Here is a 22,592-nt window from a genome sequence, read left to right as displayed (position 1 = left end):
CTCCAGCAAAAAGCACTTTGAGCTATTTTTTAAAAGCAAGAGTTTGCCTTTAGAAAAAGTGAATTTGCACTTAACGCTTGATAACATCGTATATAGCTAGAAGAATTTATTGGGACTTTGTTTCTCTCCTTGCTAGGCTATCCCTGTTGTTTTACTGCAGTAAGTCAATGTAGTGCTACTTAAACATAGTTCAGTGATATTTTCAACCACATAATTTGAGTGTTCTAGGAAAACAAAGCAAAATACACATTTATCATGTCTCTTCTCTTCATGGATATGTAGAGCTTTATCTGGAAATCTGATATGAAAATGCATTTTTCCCTCTCCTTCCCCACCCTCCTTTTATACCTTGCACCCTCATGTTCTCTTTGTGGGGTCTATTGAAACATGCAAAATAAAGTGACTGTCTGATAAAATACTTCAGTGGCATTGAAGATCCCATCCTCACAGTACAGAGCCTTCAAAGCTTTATGGCTGTGGCTGGAGGCTTTTTGGAAGGGGATTTTTAACAGCACCTGAAAGTGAGCTGGCAGCTTATTTCAGCCTACAGTAAGTCACAGGCTGGTTGCATTTCACCAACAGTTTTCTGTGTGAGGCCAGATTTCCTCTAGGTCTGAGCACCCAACTGTTCCCTTTTCTGTAGCTGAACAAATGCCCAAGCTTTCAGGGATACTCAGAATCCCACTGCTCCCACTTGGAACAGGGTACAAATTCATACTTCAGGAGGAAAATACACACCATCATTAAAAACATCATTCTTCCACTTTAAAGAGTCATTCAAGTTATAGAAATCATATAATTACTTGCACCAGGTTACTGTTAAAGCAAGCTTTTTTATAATTTAGATAGCAGCATAAAACCATATCTGAAAATACAAGGAATAAATTGCTATTTGGGAGGCAAAAGAACTTATTGAACCATTTAAAATTCCTTTTCTTCATCACCTTTTCACACAAACCACCGCATGCTGCAAAGCCTGAGCCTGAGAAAAAACTGCAGCTGCTCAGCTGTGACTGATAACACCCAAATTTCTGTTGCTAAATATAAATAAAACATGCAAAAAGTGGTCAATAAATATTTGATTGTGGTTTCTAGGCCTGATAATTTTGCCTGTGGTTATTTCATTTATAAGTTTCCCTGTTGGTTATCGGTGTCATTGAGTCCGGCTGGATGCTGTGTGATTTGGGAGGGTCTTAACAGTTTTGTTCATAAAAATAAGTTAATTTTTTATTAAAGTCAAGACCAGCTCCTGATTTTTGCCTGTAGGGCACAGTCCTCAGATGGGTAATTATAAAGTTTATACAAAAATCACAGGACACAAATAGGAAAAAAACAATAAATCCTCCCTGGTGATCCACCAGCACTCAGCACAAAGCAAAAACAGGGGTTTACCTCATAATACTCTTAAAATTGTGAAGTTTCCACCTTTGGGTGGAAAGATCGAATCATGCAAAGCTGCTCTGCACTCATTACTGTGGCAGTGGGTGCTCCTGTGCTGTTTGCCACCACTTGAGCTGAGCAGCACGTGGATGGGTTGGTGCTTTCTCCAGAGAGTCAAGGGAAACCTGGATCTTCAGAGGATTGCCTTTAACACAGGCAAAATGCAAATATCGTAAACAAAAAGCCTCCAGTTGTTATAAGAGGGTTTGTAAACAGGGAGCCATGCTCCCAGCTGCAGGAGGAAGGGAGTGTTTTGTTTCCCCAGGATTTAGGGCACTGCAGTAAGGCACGCCATCCTGTCAGCCCTGGCACCGTGAGCTCTGGCCCTGGGGCTCTGTGCAGACACCCTGTTTCCCAAGCACTGCCTGCTGTGCTGTTCCCTTTCCCCCTGCATCCCTCCCAAAGCATCCAGCAGCCTCCTGGGCTCCTCAAACATGCCCCATTTGGGATGTGCCACATGGAGATGGGCAGGATGCAGGATTAATGCTCATCCCTCCTCCTGACACCGAGCCCCCCAAAATCCTGTCCCTGAATGATCCTCCCAGGCTGCTGTGCTGGCTCAGGGCCCTGCTGGTCACTCACCAACCCTGTGCACCAGGGTGAGCTCTCCTCGGGGGTCTCCATCCTCAGCCAGGGATCCCAGTGCATAGTGGAGCAGCTGGGGGGGCCCTCGGAACTGCAGCCCCGGGGCTCCAGCCAGCCCTGCTGCCTCCTCTGCATCCACCTCCTCCACACCTAGGGCTGACAAACACACCCATCAGCTCCCCAGCCTGCCCCCCAGCCTCTCATTTACACCTTTTTTTATTATTATGATGTGGCTGTCACACCTCTGCTCAGCACTCCTAGCCCAGGCATTTTCTCATCTGTATTTACAGAGTTACTGATACCCCAAAAAATACAAATAAACAGAAAAGGGGAGACACCCTCCCCACCCCATCTTTCCCTTTTCTTTCTTCTGGGAAAAAAATAAAAAAAACAAACCAAACCTCTGTTCCTATAGAATCAAAATTAAATGAGGAGATTCATTTTCCTCACTTGAAGTTTGAGATTATTTTTAGTTAATGAAGGTCATTACTCTTGCTCGTTTTGGAGATGACAAATAGAAAGTGAGGCCGGCTGTGCAATTTATTTTCAGAAACATTAAAATTTGAGCCTTAAAATGACGGGAAATCAGTTGGCTTTCTTTTTGGTGTTGGTTAGAATATCAAACTCTGGTTTAAGGTTTAGCAGTTGCTAAACTTGGTTATAAAATTGCTGTGCTAAACTCTGGACTGGTTACACTGGCAGAAATCCAGAATAACGTCACTGACTAATGGAAAACTTGCCATGGTTGATCAAAGAAGAATCTGGCTACCTTTTTTTTTTTTCCACAGGATGTTAAACTTCATCAAATAGTGCAAGAAAAGTGTCAAAATAGTATTTATTTCTAAACCAGGAGCTTTAGGTTTTCAAACATGTCCAGGGGATTTAAGCGCTCATGTGCCATTAATCTTTGGCAAAACCCATTACTGGAGGATGAACTTGGATCCACACACTGCATGTTGCCTTACCCTGGCCACGTTCAGAGATGGCTCAAGTTGGGCTCCCAAAATCCCAGGATCTGTGAAAACCCCCATTCCAAAATCACTTTTTAAATCAGTGGGAAGTGCTTAATGGCCCTCAAGTTTTGAGGAGAACTCACCCACGCAGGCCCATCTGCTATCCCCAAGCCTGTAACCCTCCTTACAGGCACACTCGTACGACCCCAGGGAATTCACACAGAAATGGTCACAGTTGCCATTATCCAGGCCACATTCATCCACATCTAGAAAATCCAGACATAAATGGTGATTAGGAACAGGCATTTCTGCTTGGGGAGCCCATGCTGTGCCCAGCTGCCTCTGACAAATTATTCTATACATACGAAAACACAATTTTTCTTACGTGTTTTGGGGCTCTGTTTCTCTCTGCTGTTGGAGGTATGAAAACATTTCAGGGCAACAGGGAGCAGATTATTTTACTGATGTTTTTGTCTGGAGTGAAAACAGATGCTTTAAGCTGTTAAGATCAACTGATCTCTCAGTTATTTTGAAGGCTCTTCTTTTGTGGAAGGAGTGTTTCAACACACATCAATATACAGTGTCCATGGAGAGAGGAGGGAGTTTTTCTCTGCTGGCTCATCTCCCACATCCCCACTTCCCCACACTGGATGTTGGGTTATTCCTGCATTCCAGCCTCACAAAGTGGAAATTACATGTTTGTAAAACCTTATCAGCAAAGCTGGCATGGGGTCAGTGACTCTCATTAGGGCAGTGCTCACAAAGCCCTGCAAAGGGCTTGGACAGCATTTCTTCTACCCTGGGCTGTGATTAGCCAGACCGAGCCACTGGTACCAAAGGACTTTTGACAAGGGCATGGAGTGATGCAGGACAAGTGGGAATGGCTTTAGGCTAACAGAGGGAAGGTTTAGACTGGATATTAGGAGGGAATTCCTCCCTGGGAGGGTGGTGAGGCTCTGGATGCCCAAGGAAGCTGTGGCTGCCCCATCCCTGGATATGTTCCAGGCTAGGCTGGATGGGACTTGGAGCAGTCTGGCACAGTGGAAGGTGTCCCTGGCCGTGGCAGGGGTGGGATGAGATGCTGTTGAGTCCCTGCCAGCCCAGCCCAGCCCATGCCCTGACCCTGTGCTCACCGTGGCAGGAGCAGCCGTCGGCGCCGAGCTGGAACCCCGCCCTGCAGGCACACTCGTAGCCCCCCGAGTAGTTGATGCAGAACTGGGAGCAGCAGGACTCTCCAGTCTCACACTCATCCACCTCTGCAAGGAAAGGGCAGCACGTTCAGCCCCTGAGACAGCCCCAGCTGCTGCCACAGCTCTGCTCAGAGCTATTGTGCTGCAGCACTCACTGCTTTGCACCTTCCTTCAACCACAGAAACACTGTCTAATTCCTGAATCCTGCCTTCTGCCTTCTCCCACAGCAGCCACAACCCTCCACCCTTCTCCCATCCTGGGAGAAGCATCTCCTCTACAAGTCTGAGCTGCCATGAGAGGATTTACAAAACACCAGCTGGTCTCACAGGTGACCAAGGACAGACCCAAGGGAATGGCTGGAGCTCTGTCAGGCAGGTTTAGGTTGGATATCAGAAAAGGTTCTTCCCCCAGAGGGTGCAGGGCACTGCCCAGGCTCCCCAAGGAATGGGCACAGGCTACCAGAGCTCCAGGAGGGTTTGGATAACACTCCCAGGGCTGCACAGGGTGGGACTGTTGGGGTGTCTGTGCAAGGACAGGAATGGGACTCAATGATCCTTGTGTGTCCCTTCCAACTCAGAATATTCTATGGTTCTATGAAGCCAGGACTCATCAGCCCTCAAAAACATTCTGTTCAACAGAAACCTACATTTGACCATTTAGACTTTGCATCCAACATTATTCAAGGCAAACTAACAATGCTCAGATCCAACCAAGCACTTCCTGGACAGCAGCAGCCTGGAAGGTTCAATTGCAGTTTTTGAGAACTGATTTCCTGTTACCTCCTCCTGCTCTGTGCCCACTCAGAAATTGGTATCATTGACACCACTGTTCTGGTGATTAGATAGGAGAGCTGAGCTGTTATCTGTGCACTGCAGGCTCCTGGCTGCTGTCAGGCTGCTGAGCAGGTCAGTGGCCATCCAAGGGCCACCTTGTCAGTGCTGAGTCTGCAAAATGCTTCTGAACGTGGCCTGGCTGAGCAGCTGCAGATGGGAAAGGTCAGTGTCTCAATTAACCTTGGAAGGAGCACCAACTTTATGAGGAAACACGGACAGGAGAAAGAAAATGTAATTAATCAATCGAGGTGAGGAGGTCAGTGTGAAAATGATTAATGCAGGTTATTTGGAGGCAGTGTTTGCCAGAAATGTCACAGGCTGAGCTGCTCTGCAGTGCATCAGGTGACACCTCGCTCTGGGCTCCAGAAACAGTCCCTTGTTTGTGCAGGAATGCAAAATCTGCATCCAACACAAAGGAGATTTTTGCTGTCAAGAGCAACTTTTCATGTTCTCAGTCTTTCTCTGTGTTCTCCCCCTTCCCTTGCTGTGTCTGGAGTATCTGCTTCCCTCTGAGCTGGGTAGGAGGCTGCTTTGCCTCCTGTCAGCTGTACAGACAAGACTGTGTAACCCACCCACCCCTGTGAGGTTCTGGCTCCAAATCTGCCTCCCAAATTTTTCTGTTTTGCTTTTTAAGCTCCATCATCACCTGCCCTTACAGCCCTCAGTGCTTTTCTCCTCCCCTGCTCCTCCTCTCTCCTGCACTTGGCTTTTTTTCCTTGCAAGACTCCTTTTGTCTGTAATGCCTCTCACACTCATCAGTGCTCCCACTCTCTACCTCTTCTCACCATCTCATATCTCACTACACTGCTTTGTGATGCCTCTTCCTTTTTCCACCCCCCATCTCTTTCTGGCTATTCTTAAAAATTGTAATGGCATAGTGACAGCAAGCCCAAAGCAGAATGAGATACGGTTTGCATGTCAAAAGCCACAAACAAAACATAAAATGAACACACACAAAAGAAATCTCATAGTGGAATTGCTTAAACACGAATGGATTTTTAAGCTCTTGTCTCGAAATAAACCCAAATCTAACTCTGTTGCTTTCACCTCCCATGTGAGACTTCTCACAGGCAGAAGTGTAACCTCACCACTGAGCAAATCTGATGGCAACATTTCTGGAGAAAAAATGGAGTTTGTGCATGAAGCACTTGGGAGCAGTTGTGCTGCTGCCCTGAAACACCAGCTGAGAAGGGAAGGGAAACAAGGCCAGGTCTGCAGTGCTTGGGCTGCCCATGGTGAGATGTTGGGAAGGACAAAAATTTAACAGAAAAGTTTTACAAATATACAGAAGGTTTTATAGAAATAAAAGCAAGTTTTGATATATAAAAAATGCTTTTAAGGCCAGTTGTTACTGAAACAGCTAAAAAACCAAAAAGCTTACTTGAGTTGACAAAAGTTTTATGACTAAAGTCCAAAAACTAAGCAACCTTCAAACGAAAAGTTAAATCTTCTTCAAATAAAGCATGTTTTCTACCATGCAAAAAAGCATAGGCAGACAAAAAGATGTTTTTTACCAAAGCTAGAAGAAATTTCCACTGCAAAACCAATCTCAAAGTTTAACACATAACTACTAACTCAGATGATTGGCTAGTCATTAACATAATATGGTAATTTTAGCAGTTTTGATAGATTATATGTAAATGCAAAAAGTATTGTGTATGGTGCTGATTGGTTGTTATGTAATAAGATGTAGAGTGGAGAAAGATATAGAAGAGAATGGGATAGAGAATGGGATAGAGAATGGGATAGAGAATGGGATAGAGAATGGGATAGAGAATGGGATAGAATAGAATAGAATAGAATAGAATAGAATAGAATAGAATAGAATAGAATAGAATAGAATAGAATAGAATAGAATAGAATAGAATAGAATAGAATAGAATAGAATAGAATAGAATAGAGAATAGGATGGGATAGGGGATAGAATAGAATAGAGAATAGAATAGGATAGAGAATAGAATAGGATAGAGAATAGAATAGAACAGGATAGGGAATAGAATAGAACAGAACAGAATAGAATAGAACAGGATAGAGACTAGAATAGGATAGAATAGGAAGGAATGGAGTATAGAATATGAAGATTATGAATAGAAAGGGGCTTTAGGACACACAGCTTGCCTATACCCAGCAGCTATAGACTCACCCACTACAGACAACTGCTGGAACCTCGTCTATGCAATAAATGGCACCCTAAGAGCTATCTAAAGTCCCCATCTCTCCATCAGGCTCTCAGAGTGACACCCAGCCACGGCACCAGCGTCACTCCCAGCGAGCCAGGGGCAGCCAGATCACCAGCACCAGGAGGAGGGCGGGCAGGCAGGCAGGCAGGGGAGGCGCTGGGCTCTGCTGCAGGCTCCCCGTGCCCGCAGAGCTGCCCGCTTACCCGCGCAGGTTTTGCCGTCGGCAGCCAGGCGCTGCCCGCGGGCGCAGGAGCAGCGCGGACCGGCCGCCGTGTGCTCGCAGCCGTGCGAGCAGCCGCCGTTCCCCCGCCCGCAGCTGTCCACGATCTCCATCTCGATGCCTGCGGGGACAGAAACCACAGCGTGGGAAAAAGCAAGCCCAAGGTGCGGGAGGGGCTGGAGGATCAGGCTTGCAGCTGTGAGTGTTGGAGCAGTGAGTGTAATCAGCTCACATCCCCTGCCCAGAAGGGCAGGTGTGGAGTCGCTGAGCTCCAGCTGCTGCATCCAGTGGATGCTCTCAAATGCAGCCATGTGAAGCTGCTTCAATGTTCCAGCAGCTGTGGAAAAAGACAACAGCAAGGACCCACCAGCCCTCAAAAATGTTCTGTTTAGCAATAATCTACATTTGACCATTTAGAAGGTCCTGCTACAGGAGCCTTCCCACGTTTCCTCAGGTTCGTGCTTTGCCCCAAAGGGGAACAAAACTATCTGAGGAATCCAGGTTGTGCCCCTGAATCCAGCCTGACACACTTCCCAAAGAGCAGCTTTGAGTTGTGCATGGGAATGGCAAAGAGTTGGATTCTGAAACATCCCCCAAACACAAAGGCATTGAGACTTCCTCAGCAGAGTCCTGCTGGTGGAAGGGACACCCAACCACAATGCAAAACAATCTCCAGGTTCTGGCTCTTGGATGTCCCTTCCAGGAGGACACAGCAGCTCTGCTGGGACTTTTACAGCTATGACAGGGGGTACAGTGCCAGTGCCAGCCCCCTTTGCCCTGACACACTTCCATGCCCTCCTCCTGTGGCTGCACTGGACAGTCCTCAGAACATCCTGGCCCTTTCCAGTGGGAACTCTCACATAAAAAAGGAACACCTGGCCACCTCCTTCCCACCAAATACTCCATGAGATGATTTCTCCAGGATGAAAAGAAACCACGGGGTCAGTTATAAAGTTTTTCATGAAGGATTAGCCAGCTTGTTACAGAGCTATTTAGAGAGGAAATAATTTCTCCTACTACATAAGTGAACTGAAAAAAACCTTTCCTAAAAGGAGCCACTGTACTTCCAGAAACACCCCAGCTGGGAGTGGTGGCCATCAGATCTGGCACAGAATCTCCCCAGACACATCTGTGCTGGTGGGCTCTGGTCCTACCCCTCTTTGTGCTCCCAGGGAGCAACCTGCTTGCCAACAAGAAATGTAATTCCAGCTGGAAGCAGGCATAAATTAAGAGAATAAATATATCTGCATCTCATGCATAGTCTGATTATTTGCACCAGTGAGGAAAAAATCGTGTCTCCAGTCCAGTGTGTTAAGCTGGGATTTAGTAAACCCAGTGATTAAATGCAATATCTGACTTCATACATTATCTTCATCATTTACTTTGTCTCAGTTCTTCATCAGTAAAACTGAAATACCAGCTCTTCCCCAGCCACTGGGGAAATGAAAGAATAAACAAAGATTGTAAATTGCTCAAACACTGGGATAATCCTGATCATAAATATATGCAGAATGTTTTTATTTTTATTGTTTGCTCTGCAATATTGTACATGAGGCACAGAGAATCACCATCCCCTGAGATCTGCTGAACATCCAGGAAAAATATTATCAGAAAAGCACAATGAAATCTAAGTGGTCTAAACCTCTTTTTTATGCCTATGACAGAAGATTTCATATCTGTATATTAATCACATTTCCTCTGCCATTGCAGCACTCATAGTTCCCCATCACCTATGAAATAACTCTCCAGGATGTCTCTCACATAATTGGGTTTTGTTTTTAATGTATGTTAATGCCTTGAAACTGGATTTCATTCTTAATAACTATTTCTTACACACACATTCTTAAATAAAGCCCTCATTCTCTGGCATGCAGCATATTTTCCTAAGGAAGCTCTGCTGAAAGCTCTTGCACAGTATTATTAGATTGAATGATCTTTGCCCACCTCTTTGCTAAAACAGGTCATGCTTTTGTCTGCATTCCAGGGAGCTTATGTTAGGTCCATAATAACCCCAACTCTTCCACATCACCTCCTTTATTAATCTAAATTTGCCCTCAAGGGCAGGCCAGGATCACCTATCAGCTAACAGCACTGGGAGTCAGTCCCCCTCTCCAGAAAAGCTGTGTTGATTAAGAAACCCCGCTGGCAAGAGGTAAGTATGTGAGGAAAGACAAGGCTAGCTTTAGCTTGGCAAGTTGGAGTTGTTCAACTATTTTTTCATCCCAAATCTTTCCTTTTTGTTGCCTTTTTAAAAAATGCATCCTCTTAATAATGTCAGTAACCTCAGGAGAAACATAAGCAAACCCAGACAGGTAAAGACAAGAGCAGAACATCATGTTGGTTTTCTCTTGCATCAGGTCTGTAAGGAAGCTGGGAGGAGGAGGGCAGGAATAAATACATTTCAGAGAACAGCAGCATTCTGGTAGCTCTGCAGCAGAATTCCCAGACTCAAGATAAACCAACAGGGCTATTTGCTCTTTGAGAGGCAGTAATTAAGGTCTGTGAACACAGGCTTAGGAACGTGTCACCCTGCAATCCCAGCAGCAGCAGCAGAGGAAGAAAACAGCATTAAGCTTGAGCTTTTGCACACATTTTTTCAGGTGGGAATGCTCAGGCAGGGAGGGTATCAGGGAGGGGTGGGGGCAGGAGGAGCAGGTCACTCACGGTAGCACTGGCGCCCGTCCGCGCCCAGCTCGAAGCCGGGGCTGCAGGCACAGCTGAAGGAGCCCGGGGTGTTCACACAGCGATGGGCACACCTGGCTCTGCCCTCTGCACACTCATCAACGTCTGCAACACACAGAAACTCCCTCAGGGGGACACTGGCATGGGAAAACAACACTGCTCTACAGGGACACGGTTTGCAAATATCTGCTGGTGCCCGTCTGCAAAGGACAGCGCCCCATGAACCCAGGAGCGTTGTATTCACTGTGTTCTCCAGAACAATATTTTTATTTTTTTTTCTGAGCACCATTGACCTTGAATTTCTCAGTGTGAGCATTTACAGTATCAAACACTATATCTGCAGTATCAGCCAAAGCAACTTATTTATTATTCCTGTAAAAAGGGCAATGGCAAAAGAAGATCTTGTGTGAAGAACTCAAAAGAAACTTCCAAAATTTTGAAATTGGAGGACTCATACCCTCCAAGCCATTTATAGTTAAATTAAGGGAACAGGAAATAGCTGCTTATTTTCTGAATGTCAAATGATCTGGATTAAGTGGTGGCTGGGTTTCAGCAGGGACAATGGAGCCAGATAATCCCTGAATCCTGCAGCTGCTCCTGCAGCAGTGCATGGGGAAGCTCCTGCTGCAACCACAGCAGCTTCACCAGCCCTGAGGAAAGGAAAGATCCAGAGCCTGAAGTGGGGAGGCTGCTCTTCCCCCAGTCCTCTGTCTAGCAGGCTGCTCCTCTTCAAGCTTCACACTTGCTGGTCTGTGTTTGGGAGTTCAACTCCCCCAAAGGTGTCCATCTTCCTAAAATCTCAGTGGAACATAAAAATACTTTTAAGGAGCAATTAGTTTTAAAGAAAGCCAGAAACAAAACCACAAAAATTTACACTAAATACAGCTGCACAGAACACCAACCTCTGTGCAAAGACTGGTATCACACATGCCAAACCTCTGATCCAGCTCTTGTTCCTTCCCATTCTGACATCTTTTCTGCCAAAATACAGATTATTTATTGCACCAATGCTGGGTCGGTGTCTTGGAAACGGCAGGGAGCAATCTGATGTGCAGCTTTTCACTTTTTACCCCAGAAAAATCACTTTCTAACAGTTTTGTCCCTCCACATGTGCTGTGCCCAGTGCTGTGCTTGTGGCCCTGCACTGGAGCACAAGGAGTTTGATGGATGCAATCAGGCTCCTTGCAAAGAGAGGCCCCAGGCAGTGCAAACACCACACACTGGCTCATGAAAATTTCAGAACAAATGACAGCTTCTCTGAAGCAGCCATGGGAGCAGCTGCTGCTTAGGATAAAATGGGTTATTTCTCCTTTTTTCTCTAATTGTCAGTTTGTGAATACACTGTGCTGGCCAGCGCTGTAAATACTCTTTTCTCTTCTTCTTTTTAAATAGAAAAATAAAAAGTTGAACCCCAGCCACCATCCTGCACAGGTTTCTTCCTCTCCTACAGCTAATAGCTGAAGTATGACACCTCAGCTGCCCTCTGTCTCCTTGCAGCTCAGTTTGCAGAGTGTCAAACAGCTTGAATTTTGCAAAAGGCATTGAGTAACTTCTAGGAGAAAAAAACCAATAATTGTATATCCATGGTAAGACACGCTGCTTAATGATTCAAAAGATTGTTGCCATGAGGCTGGGGAGAAAATTTGTTCCAATATATAACACTGCAAGTTAACTCTGTGATTCAGTTTATACATAAATCAAGGGAAATGTCAATGTGTATCTGAAATAAAACAAACAACAGGCTGACCCTACTGCTAAACACACTGTTGTTTCCATCCACTCATCATCAGTGTTAAGAGTAGTTCTTATTTTCAATAATTACTCATCAGTAATTCCAGTAAGAGAGAATCACTAAGATCTGCCATTCTACTCACAGAGGGGCTCACAGGCAACTGAGTAAAATACTCAGGGTAGGAAGCAAATATTTTGAAAGGCACCCTGCACCCTTAATATGAGACAATAATTTAAATATTGGCAAGATTTTGGGTAAGTTTTCAAAAGAGGAGCGTAGAATTAGTGTCTATATATACATATATATATATCTGTATCTATATAAACACCCTGCTTCTGACTTGATTGTTAAAAATCTGTGCACCTTTCAGTCCACAAATGTTTTTGTTTCATAAAACTGCTAAACTATCTTCCAGAGTTTCACTGAAAGACAAAAGCAGGTGTTTTGATCTCTAATACTCCCAAATTTTGAGTCAGGAATGCTACAGATTCTTTTGACAACCCCAGACTAAATACAGGAGTTTAGAATTCAACTTTTTAAGCTCATCTCTTTGGAAATCTTACATATCATGATTTCTTCCTTCACAGTAGTTTCTCCATTAATATGGAAACAGTTCTCCAGCTAAAAAGTCCTTTCAATTCTAAATAGGTTTTCAGTGACCTGGTTCAGATTTTTACTTGAACCAATTTTCCAGGAGCTGTATTTGGGACATTATTTTAAAGGGACCCTACAAGAATAACACTACAGCTTTCATAAACCCAGTTTCTAGAAAGCATGACCTAGGAGACCACAGAGGAATTTCCATCACTAAAAAAAATCCTTCAAGACTAAGAGCTGATGTGAACATCACAGAGAGAAATGCTGCTCCAAAATGCACACAGATATTTGTGTAACATATTCCTTCCCCCTCACAGCTCAGTAAGCCAGAGCACTGATTAATAACTTTCTTCACAATAAAGACTCCAGAGTTTCTTACCTAAACAGGACTTTTTGTCTGCAGAAAGAGAATGCCCTGGATGACACTCGCATTTTGCAATTCCTCTCTCATTCTGACAGATTTGTGAGCATCCTCCATTCCCACTTGTGCAGGGGTCTGTCTCTGAAACCAATTAGAGCACACTGTCAACTGAAAGGTCACTTTTTGCCTGAAAATGATCTTACCTGCCATTGTTACAACTAATGACGAAGCAGCTGTAAGAGATTAGACTGGGGAAAAAAAATGTGACAGCATCTGGTGAGTGAAGCTGCTGTTTTTCTGGATGCTCTTTGTTGCTGGACAACATTTTTCACAGAGCAGCAACGAGGTTTTAAACAGCAGGAAGCCAAGCTTGTGTTACATTGGAAGTAGGACAAAAAAAAGTACATTTTATTGTTATTTTGCTGTACCTGAACAGATTTCAAGAGTTCTCTAAACAACAGCAATTAGCACTCCAGTATGTGTGAATCCATAAACACACACAATGATGGAGTTCACCACAAAACAATGAATATTTAAAAGGCTCAAGAGGAAATAAACACTGAAGAGCCCCCAAAGACATCTTTCAGTCTATAAACATGTGCCATTCATGTTGTACATCAAGGCTTTTTCCTCTTCTTGAACAATAACATACCTTTTCAAGGATAAGCTCCTTTAAGTGGCAAGTGCTTAGAAAAACTTTTATGAAGAGTCTACAGGAGCCTCCATCTCGAAGATTTCACTGTGTTTTATGGGTTTATTTCTGGAACATAATGCCCAAATAGAGACCCCAAAAAAGACCTACCACGACTGTTCAGACAGGTCTGACTTGGGTTGAGATCTGACATTCTGCACCAGGCTGAGGTTTTGCTTTGGAGCACTCACTACACCAAAATTCCAGTGGATTAACATTCCACAGGCTAATTTGGAGGACACCTTGAAAATGTGTCCTCTACAGTTCTGCTTAGCTTGGAATAAAACTTCTTAAAAGTTTTATCTGTTCCCTTAATTCAGTTTCAGCACTTTACTAATTACTGATTTGAGGCAGATGACCAATTTTCCTCACTTGCCTCCAGCCTAACATTTTCTTCCCTTGCTCTTTATAAGCCAGATTTTCTCAGAGCCCCAGAGGAAAGTCACTCATCAGTTCAACAACACTGGAATCAGGGTTTGAGGAACCCTGGGGAAGGGCTGAAGGAGTTTTGCTCTGGATCTTGCTGCTTTGCTCTTCCACAGAGAAGGGAATAGAAGAGAAAAAAACCTCTACTTCATGTGGATTTAAATATGGGGCAGGGCTTTTTTTTTCTGTCACTTTTCTGTGCAGCCAAGTGGCATTTTGTGCCATCATTTTGTAAAGGAGGAAGCTGCCACAGAAACCATCAAGTCACCTCCTGCCTCCTCAAGAACACAGAGCACACAAACCATTCCAGTCTGCAGGGCTGAGCTTGACCTGGCAGCATTAAAAAAATAAAAAAAGAGAAAAAGAAATAAAATAAAAGCACGGTTAGGGATGTAGAACTGAAATTGGACTTCTGACACGATAGGTTGCAAATAGGTTTCCAAGGAACAGCAGCTCTTCATCGTGCATGACACTTCCAAGGCTGACAACTTGGCTCTGCAGCTCAACAATTTGCAGCCTACAAAGGATTTAGCTCCAAGCAAGAACTCACTCTTTGCTGATATGAAATATTGAGTTATTTGCCGATTCCTTCTCTATTTGGGTAAATTAAATGAAATCACTATCAAACAGCATCTGTTAAACCTGCATATTATGAAGGTTTTCAGAGCAGCTAAAGCTTTAATTTGAGAATGATTACAGCAAGGAGTAAAGCTTGTAATGCTCTGTGACATGACAACAGGCAAACAACAAATTACAGGGTAGATGTTAGTAAAACATAGTAATTCAAATAAAGGGAGCAGCCTTGGAAATCCAGGATGAGGTAAGTTTGTAAAGGAAAGATCTTCAGGACATTAGGCAATCAGTGATTGACTTGCTTTCCAGTGATATGTTCCTGTTAGAAGCAGGTTTCAGGAAAATCTAAAAATAACTCATTGGTTCTCCTTTTTCACACATTTGCCTCTTACTGGTTCATTTAATAACTTTAGTAGATAACATACTCCATCCTACAAAGCTCTACTCCAAGCTGTTAAACACTATGGTGAAAAATTTACTGGCATGGTTTCATTTCCCAGGTGTCTCAGGACACAGAATCCCAGAATATTTGGGTTGGAAGGGACCTTAAAGCTCCTCCAGCTCCACCCTCTGCCATGGGCAGGGATTCCTTTCACTATCCCAAGCCCCAATCCAGCCTGGCCTTGGACACTGCCAGGGATCCAGGCAGACCTTCCAATCCTTCATTGCAACTTTGGTTGGAAAATGAAAAACAGCCAGACTCACCTCCTCCCACCTCTTCTACTTAAAATATCTCTGAACTGACAACCCAAATGCATTCATGACCACTTCACCCTCATTTGCTCCTGTAAAAATCTTGTCCATGGGCTTACCTAGCACTTTTGTCTCCCAGGCATTCATTCACTGAGGTATTTATGGGGAGAAAAACATCCTACTCAGTGTCCACTTTGCAAGCTGAGCTCTGCTTACAAGGCAGATCCTCCTTCTCCCCAGCACAACTATCCTTCTGGGGGAGGGCTGCCCTCATTTATTTTGATTCAGACACCCTGAGCACCCAGGGGTGATCAGGCACCCAGGCAATCACCTGCAGACTGGGCTGACCCTGCCCTTCTCCTGCTCAGGAATTTCAGGCTGGTGACAATCCCCTTTGTGAGGGGCTAACTCTCCTCAGCCCCATCATGGCAAAACCTCCCCCTGGAGGGGTCCCAGATGAGCAGAGCATGAAGTGCTCCAAGGAAGCTTGAACTGTGCTCAGGAGAGCTCCCATCCCACCTGTCACAGCCACACTCAGACCCCTCTGCCCCACCACTCCATAAAACCCACCCAAAATTCCAGGCTCTGCACAACCAGCTGCCCAAACACACCCTGAGATGCTTGGAAACAGGATGGAGAGCAGTGGAAGAAGGTTTTTGACACTCCATTCTCCCTAAACTCCCCTTTTCTGGCTCTTTCTGAAAATTTTAGGGACAAATCCTGAGAGGGACAGGCTGTGGGTGCTCCCTGAGCTGAGGGCAGGATCTAGGGGGACCCAAACCAAAAGGGAAGAGTTCTCTGCACCCAGCAGGAGCTGAGAGCCATCTGAACAGCAGGATTTACTTACACTTCATCCACAGCCTGTAAAATCTCAGAGCAGAAGAGGAGCCATATGGAAATGGTTTTGTGATAGGAATTTCAGCTCAATAAATCCATAAATTTGGCCCTATCTTTCTCTGGCGTGTTCAGGGGTGTGTGTGTGTGTGATTGTGTTGGGGAGTGGGGGGGTTGCCTTCAAAACTGATGAATATGTTAAGATATACAAGGAAAGAAAAGCAACAATCAAACCCAAAGGTAGCATTGCTGTTCTGCTTGAGAGGGTGCTTAGAAACCTGAAGGGCAGGAAGAATGAATCAGATTGTGGTAAGCCAAAAGGAGATAAAGAGAAGACTTTTTGTAGAATAAAACATGTAATGCAGGCCAACTCTATATACAACTTGATGAGCAATAAAATATTAGAATTAACTCATGATTAAGTTCCTAACCTATGTCATCACCATCATGGTGCAAGGAGCAGCCAGGGATCTATGAGGCCAAAATCTTGTTCAAAGTTGTGATTTAAAGTGAACTTCACACCTCAGACACGTACTATTATAAAATCCTGTTAATAAGCAATTCCTAGAGCTGCTTTTGGCACATAGGGAGAAATAGGAATGAACACAATTACCCAAAACACCATCCTGGAGTCTTTTAAATTGCCTTTACTGTGTGTCTCAGGCAGGTAGCACAGGACTCACCTTCACAGGATTTGGCATCTGTCCTCAGCTGGTAGCCTGGCTGGCACTGGCACTTGTAGTGGTCCTCACTGAGCTGAACACAGTCCTGCTCACAGCCCCCGTTGTTAATGCTGCAGGAATTGACAGCTGGAGCCAAGGAAGCAGTGAAGGAATGCATGTCAACAACCTGGGAGAACCTATTTCCTATTTTAAATACATAAATGACAGCAAAGCCAGGCAAACCTTGCTGAGCAGCTTTCAGAAATGTGCCTGTGCCCACCCCTGAGTGGCTGTGCTCACAGAGCTGGGCTGACACAGTGTCCCCCAGCACTGCAATCCTGATCCAGGGAGAGGCAGGTGAGATCTAAGGGCTGTAATGCTGACTGAAGCACAGCCCCCTTTGATCTGACAGCACCAAAGCACTGCCAATCCACCAAGGCAAGGAGGGGGAAAAAGAACAGCCCTGCTGGCACTTGCCCATTGATTATCTTTTTCTGTCCTTGCTTTCATTGATTAAAAATAGTAATTGTCTCAGGCTGATTTCCTCAGCCTCATAAATTAAAAAGAAAATTCAAAAAACAGAAGCCACAAGCTCTGCAGAACAGACTCACACAACAAACCACAGGAACAGAGGGCATCTTCACATCTTTACAACTCTGTACATCTTTAGAGATGCTGCTTCTTTCACCCAAGCAAATTAATATTCTTTTTTGTTCAACACATATCCCTGGCCTCTGGAGAAACATTTCTCCTCCTGACAAAACATGTTAACACACACCCACACCTATTCACAGGCTGCATGTAAAAATAAGAGGGATGGTTTGAGGCTGCTATTGTGCTGTGCTGATGGAGGTGTGTGTGCATGGCTGCATGGAGATGTACTTACACAGCAGGGATGTAGTATGGAGACATTTAAATTAGATAGTAGGGAGAAATTCTTGACTCTGAGGGTGGTGAGGCCCTGGCACAGGGTGCCCAGAGAAGCTGTGGCTGCCCCTGGATCCCTGGAAATGCCAGGCTAGACAGGGCTTGGAGCAGCCTGGGACAGTGGAAGGTGTCCCTGCCCATGGCAGGGGTGGGACTGGATGAGATTTAACAAACCATTCTAGGATTCTGTGTTCTATTTGGTCCTTCATGGAATGCACCAAACTCTGAACCCAATGAAGTCAGAAAAGGAGCTTTGATTTTTTTTTTCACATTTATTTTAGCAATATTCAAGTTTCTTCATTTATCTGTAATATACATTAGTAAATGTTAGCTGCATAACCTGCTGCAGGATTCCTTTCACCCTATGCCACCAATTAGCAAACGCTGAGTTTGTGCAGTCAAGTATGTGTTAAAAAGGTGAAAAGAAAAGCAAATTCTTACATTCTCCTGGCTGCACACACAGCAGGAGGCAGGAGGCACCTCACTGCACAGAAACCTGACCTTGGCTTCTGATCTCCACCTGTGCCCACCAACCTGCTGCCCTGTCAGAGACACAACCTGGGAGCAGCCTCGTGTCTGCACAGCACACAGCAGACCCCTGAGCTTCCAGCCCCCTGCACACTTGTATCCAAAGACCTGTTTCTCAGCAAGAATATTCAAATAAGATGAAAATATTTCAGAAGATGAAAAACATCTTAGATCCAAGTGACAGAATATACATGTCTGCTTTTAAAAGTGCCAATTTCTGCCTCCGTTGCTGGGCACGAGCCAGTTTGGATGCAAGGGGAGATAAGCAGCAACCTGTTGTGACAGAAATTTTGGAGGGTTTGAAGGTGGGAGGGGACAGGTGTGAAATCCTGTGTGCTGGAGGGACTGTGCATCCCAGTTTGGTGTGTGTGGCTCTGCCAGCAGCCAGGGGTGGCTCTGGGGCAGCCAGGGCAGGTTTGTCAAGGCTGCTGCTGCTGAGGCACCAGGCTGGATCTGTGAGACAGGTGCCAGACTGGAGGGGAAGAGCCCCCAGGGACAGGACAGGATGGATTTTCTCGTGGCTGCCAGGCCAGCAGCACATCTCTGATCAGAGAAAGGGAGAGACTTGGCAGCTCGTGGGTCTGACTCCATCTGTCACCAAGGGCTTGTGGCTGGAGGTCTGAGCACCTCCACAGGCAGAAATATGGCCTGACTTTCACTTTTAATCATTTACTCCTGAAACTTGGTAGAAACCCAGCCCTGATGTGGATTCTAGACAGGCTGGGGATGATGCCAAGAGAGGGAGGGGGCACCTGGGAAGGGGAGCAGTGAAGGGAGACACAAGGATCACAGAATGGTTTGGGTTCATCTTAAAAATCATCTCATCCCACCCCTGCCATGGGCAGGGGCATCTCCCACTATCCCAGACTGATCCAAGCCCCATCCAGCCTTGGACCCTTCCAGGGATCCAGGGGCAGCCACAGCTTCTCTGGGCACCCTGTGCAGCCCTCCCCACCCTCACAGGGAACAATTCCATCCCAATATCCAATCCAACCCTGCCTTCTGTCAATTCAAAGCCATTCTGCATTGTCCTGTCACAACAAGTCCTGGTAAAAATCCCCAAAGTTCTCCTGTAGGCCCCCAATCTGGTGAGAGTTAAGAAATACACATTTCTCAGCCCATTATTTTTTATAATAAAGGTGATGTTATTAAAAAGAGCTGGGTCTGAAGCAGTGGTTGGATACATACCATGGGGTTAGAACATGCAATCTCTTCCAACCTATGTTTTCCAACCTTGAGCAATGTAACTTCAGACATACAGGGCTTATATTTATGTTGGGAAACACAGATTATAGAGTTGTAGAGATATTTTCTTTGTTACTTTTTCTGTTAAGAGCCTTAGTGTGCTAAAATCTCCATTAAAAAACCAGCATCTCAACAGCTTCTCCACATAAAGCAGACATCAAAGGTAACAGCTGGCACCAGAGATGAATCAGGGTCCAACGGCTGTGCCCTGTTTTCACTTCTAGGAGTTCAAACAGGAATAAATTCCACTGAAGACAATGAATCTACAGCAATCCAAACCCACAGCCTGATACTACAATAAACACGTTCTTTCTGAGTTTCAGCTTTTCAGATACCAGCTGGTTAAACTCCAGTGAAGTCAAATTCATTGCGTTAACATAATCAAGGCATTGCAAACAAAACAAATAGAAAAAAAAAAAATTGGACAGGGTTGCAGTGAATATTTGGTCTGGCACGTGTATTTATAAATTAATTCAATGCTGAGCAAAATTTGTGGGGCCAAAAAGCCAAAGAAAGAAAAGGAGCATTGAAAGAGATGGGATTTTATCATGGCACAAAGTATTGGATAACATCAGAGGATTCAGGAATTCTGTAATTTACTTTCACACACTGGTCACTGAACAAGGCAACCCACTGGAGATTCTTTGGGTCTGAGCAGAGTATGAGCTGATTACTCTGCCTTAGAGTGTGAGCAGAAGTTTCCAGTGAGAATAGGAAGAATGACAAAAGCAGATTTCCTCTCTCCACTTATTTTAAGGCTCATACTGGCAGTGAAGGGATGGACCACCAGCAACTATTCAGGATCCCAAACACCTTGTGATGAGGTGGTGAGGTGGCAGGAGGACCAGATTTACTGGAAAACTTATGGCAGAAGTTCAGCAATATTCCATGAATTGCATCAGAAACTATCATATCCCAGGTTTTTGAGTCCTCAGATGTAAGCTGAATTTAAGATGATAGATCAACTTCCTTATGTATGGGAGATTTCCAAGCCATCCAGGCTGCAAAATCTGCTTCCCCTCAAATGATTTTGGCACTTTTGTTCCCACAAACACAGGGTTGCCAAAAAAGAAAAGAGAGACGTGGAAAGAATGAACATAACAGCAATCTGGGCTGGGCTTCTCTGAAGAGCCTGTCTAAAGGGACTCTTGTTTCTTATTTCTGCAGCTGAGATAATCACCTTTCATAAACAGCTCAGTGCCAGAATGTGGTCCCTTTTCATCCTCAGCATGCAGGAGAGTTCCTTACATCCTCTGAAGTATCCATGGAAGAAACACCATTGCTAATCCAGGTCTGTTTGAAATGCTGGCTGCTCTGCTCAGCTGCACTGGGTCAAAGGAGAGGGGCTTTAGTGGTTTGTTTCTCATCAGGTGAGTGATGAAAGCTGGATGTACAACCTGGTGCCAAGCAAGGGGCAAACTCTCCCTGCCCAAATCCTGATCCCAGGCACCCCTGATTTATATGAAATGCTTCTCCCCCACCTCATCAATTAGTAACTGTCTTGTTCTCCAATGTATGAGAGCTTATTATATCCATTTATTTTGGTGTCTTGTCTAAACAGCTGGAACAGGACTCAATATCCTCCCTCAGCATCGTGTACATCCATTATCATGATAACAGAGCTCTCTGAAACTCCTGTCTCTCATCTTGGATTTATTTTCGTTTCTCCTTGATAATTTCTGAGATAATGCCAACAAAACTGATCATTGTATGAAGTATTTGGAATAACTTCTTGAGAATATTTACATTTATGAAATGAAAGCTTGTTCTCTGGTATTGTTCACAGCTTGGACAATGCTAAGTTGAGCTTTCTGATTATGTGAGGAAAGAGGAAACCTATTTTATGTCCACAGAAATTGTTACACATTACACAAGTAAATTAATTTAATTGCCATTAACACCTTTTGCCTTTATCACACAGTTCTCTTTCTCTTTTTTCCCCCCAAAGTCCCTTTAGTCCTCTTTTCATATAAAACTCCACCACAAATGAGACTGTTCTGAGGGAGTCTTAGCTCAAACATCACATCTTTCACTTCTGGGTCTTCCCTGGTCAGATCTGATCTGAGCGAGATTAATTTCTCTTTTAATTCACAAAAAACCACAATTGCTTCTAGTTAATTATGAATCACTCTGCTTTTATATTATTTTTTCTCCTCTCACTGCAGTGTTTCCTTGTCCAGTCCTTCACCAACTAAGATAATCAAGAAAAGGCTGACACTTCATCACATTTTTAATTGCAGTTAATTATCAAAACTCTGAAAGTCTCTGTATGTGATAAACCCAAAAAGCCTAAAAAAATAAGTTTTAAAATAAAAAAATCCATTATTCTCACAGCTTGATACTGGTACCTTCTGTGTCCTGGTTACATCAGTGAATGTATTGCTGTGATAATTCCAGGAATGACTGATGACATCTCTGGCTGAAGTTAAGCACAACCAAGGGACTTTGTGCAGGAACTGAGACAATGCCCAAACTGTGAGTGAACTTATTCTGCAGATGTGGTTTGACTGTACTTGACTATTCTTCCCATATTATCCCAAATCAGGTTTAAAAATTTAAACAAAAGGTGCCCTTTCCTTCTTCCCAGATGAAAGAACATCTTAATCCTTTCTGCAGAATTCAAAAATTCGACTTTTGTACTGAATTAAATGCAATACAAGAACTGTGTATTTCATATTTTTTGTTTTTAACAACACACAGAATTAACTCTGCTATGCCCTGTTTCAGGCTTTAGAGTCCAACCTAAGAAACACAGCGTTGATTTCTAATGGCAGAGCTGCTAATTGTCTCCACATAAACAGGCAATGTGCTGTGGCTGAGCTCCATGGAGCTCCCATTGACATGAGCACACAGGGTAACTCCACCCTGTAAATGACAATCATTTAGCCTGGAAACAACCTCTAAAATCACTAAGTCCCAGGGCAGTGCTGGAAAACTGCAGGGAGACGTGCCACAAAGAAAAAGCACTCAGAATTCAAAAAATGTTGTCATTGAAACGAAGACCCCCTAAGCTCTTTAATGCCTGGTGCAAAAGAATTTTCACCAATGTGAGACACCACATGCCTTGGGTTGCCAGAAATGTGTATTTTATCTCTTAAACCAGGTGGGGAAGTGCCCCTGATCTCCTGGCACATATTATCTGCTAATGGGCCATCTTTAAACCAGCTGGGGCAACCTTCTTTATCTTTCCACACCCCATCCTCCCTCCAGGAGATATCACCTGTTAATGGGCCATTGTTA

The 22,592-nt window shown here is 44.4% G+C and overlaps 1 protein-coding gene across 5 annotated transcripts in view; it reads right to left on the bottom strand.

Moving 5' to 3' along the window:
- LOC306806498 (uncharacterized protein) overlaps positions 1-22,592 on the bottom strand; it is a 184,399-nt gene that overhangs the window by 42,687 nt on the left and 119,120 nt on the right. For all 5 annotated transcript variants that reach the window (XR_013775484.1, XR_013775485.1, XM_079315311.1 and 2 more), the window contains exons 7-13: positions 16,674-16,799; positions 12,792-12,914; positions 10,066-10,188; positions 7,385-7,522; positions 4,112-4,234; positions 3,122-3,244; positions 2,023-2,181 (exon numbers count right to left, since the gene is read on the bottom strand). Coding sequence is in view for 3 of the 5 variants with exons in the window: in XM_079315311.1 (XP_079171437.1) it covers positions 2,023-2,181; positions 3,122-3,244; positions 4,112-4,234; positions 7,385-7,522; positions 10,066-10,188; positions 12,792-12,914; positions 16,674-16,799 (915 nt within the window). In the remaining 2 variants the exon portion in view is untranslated. The remainder of the gene's footprint in view (positions 1-2,022; positions 2,182-3,121; positions 3,245-4,111; positions 4,235-7,384; positions 7,523-10,065; positions 10,189-12,791; positions 12,915-16,673; positions 16,800-22,592) is intronic.

The sequence above is a fragment of the Erithacus rubecula genome, assembly GCF_903797595.1.
Source record: "Erithacus rubecula genome assembly, chromosome: 11".
Lineage (NCBI taxonomy): Eukaryota > Metazoa > Chordata > Aves > Passeriformes > Muscicapidae > Erithacus > Erithacus rubecula.
Note: the sequence above shows the minus strand (reverse complement) of the source record. Positions and strands in the feature narration are given on the sequence as shown.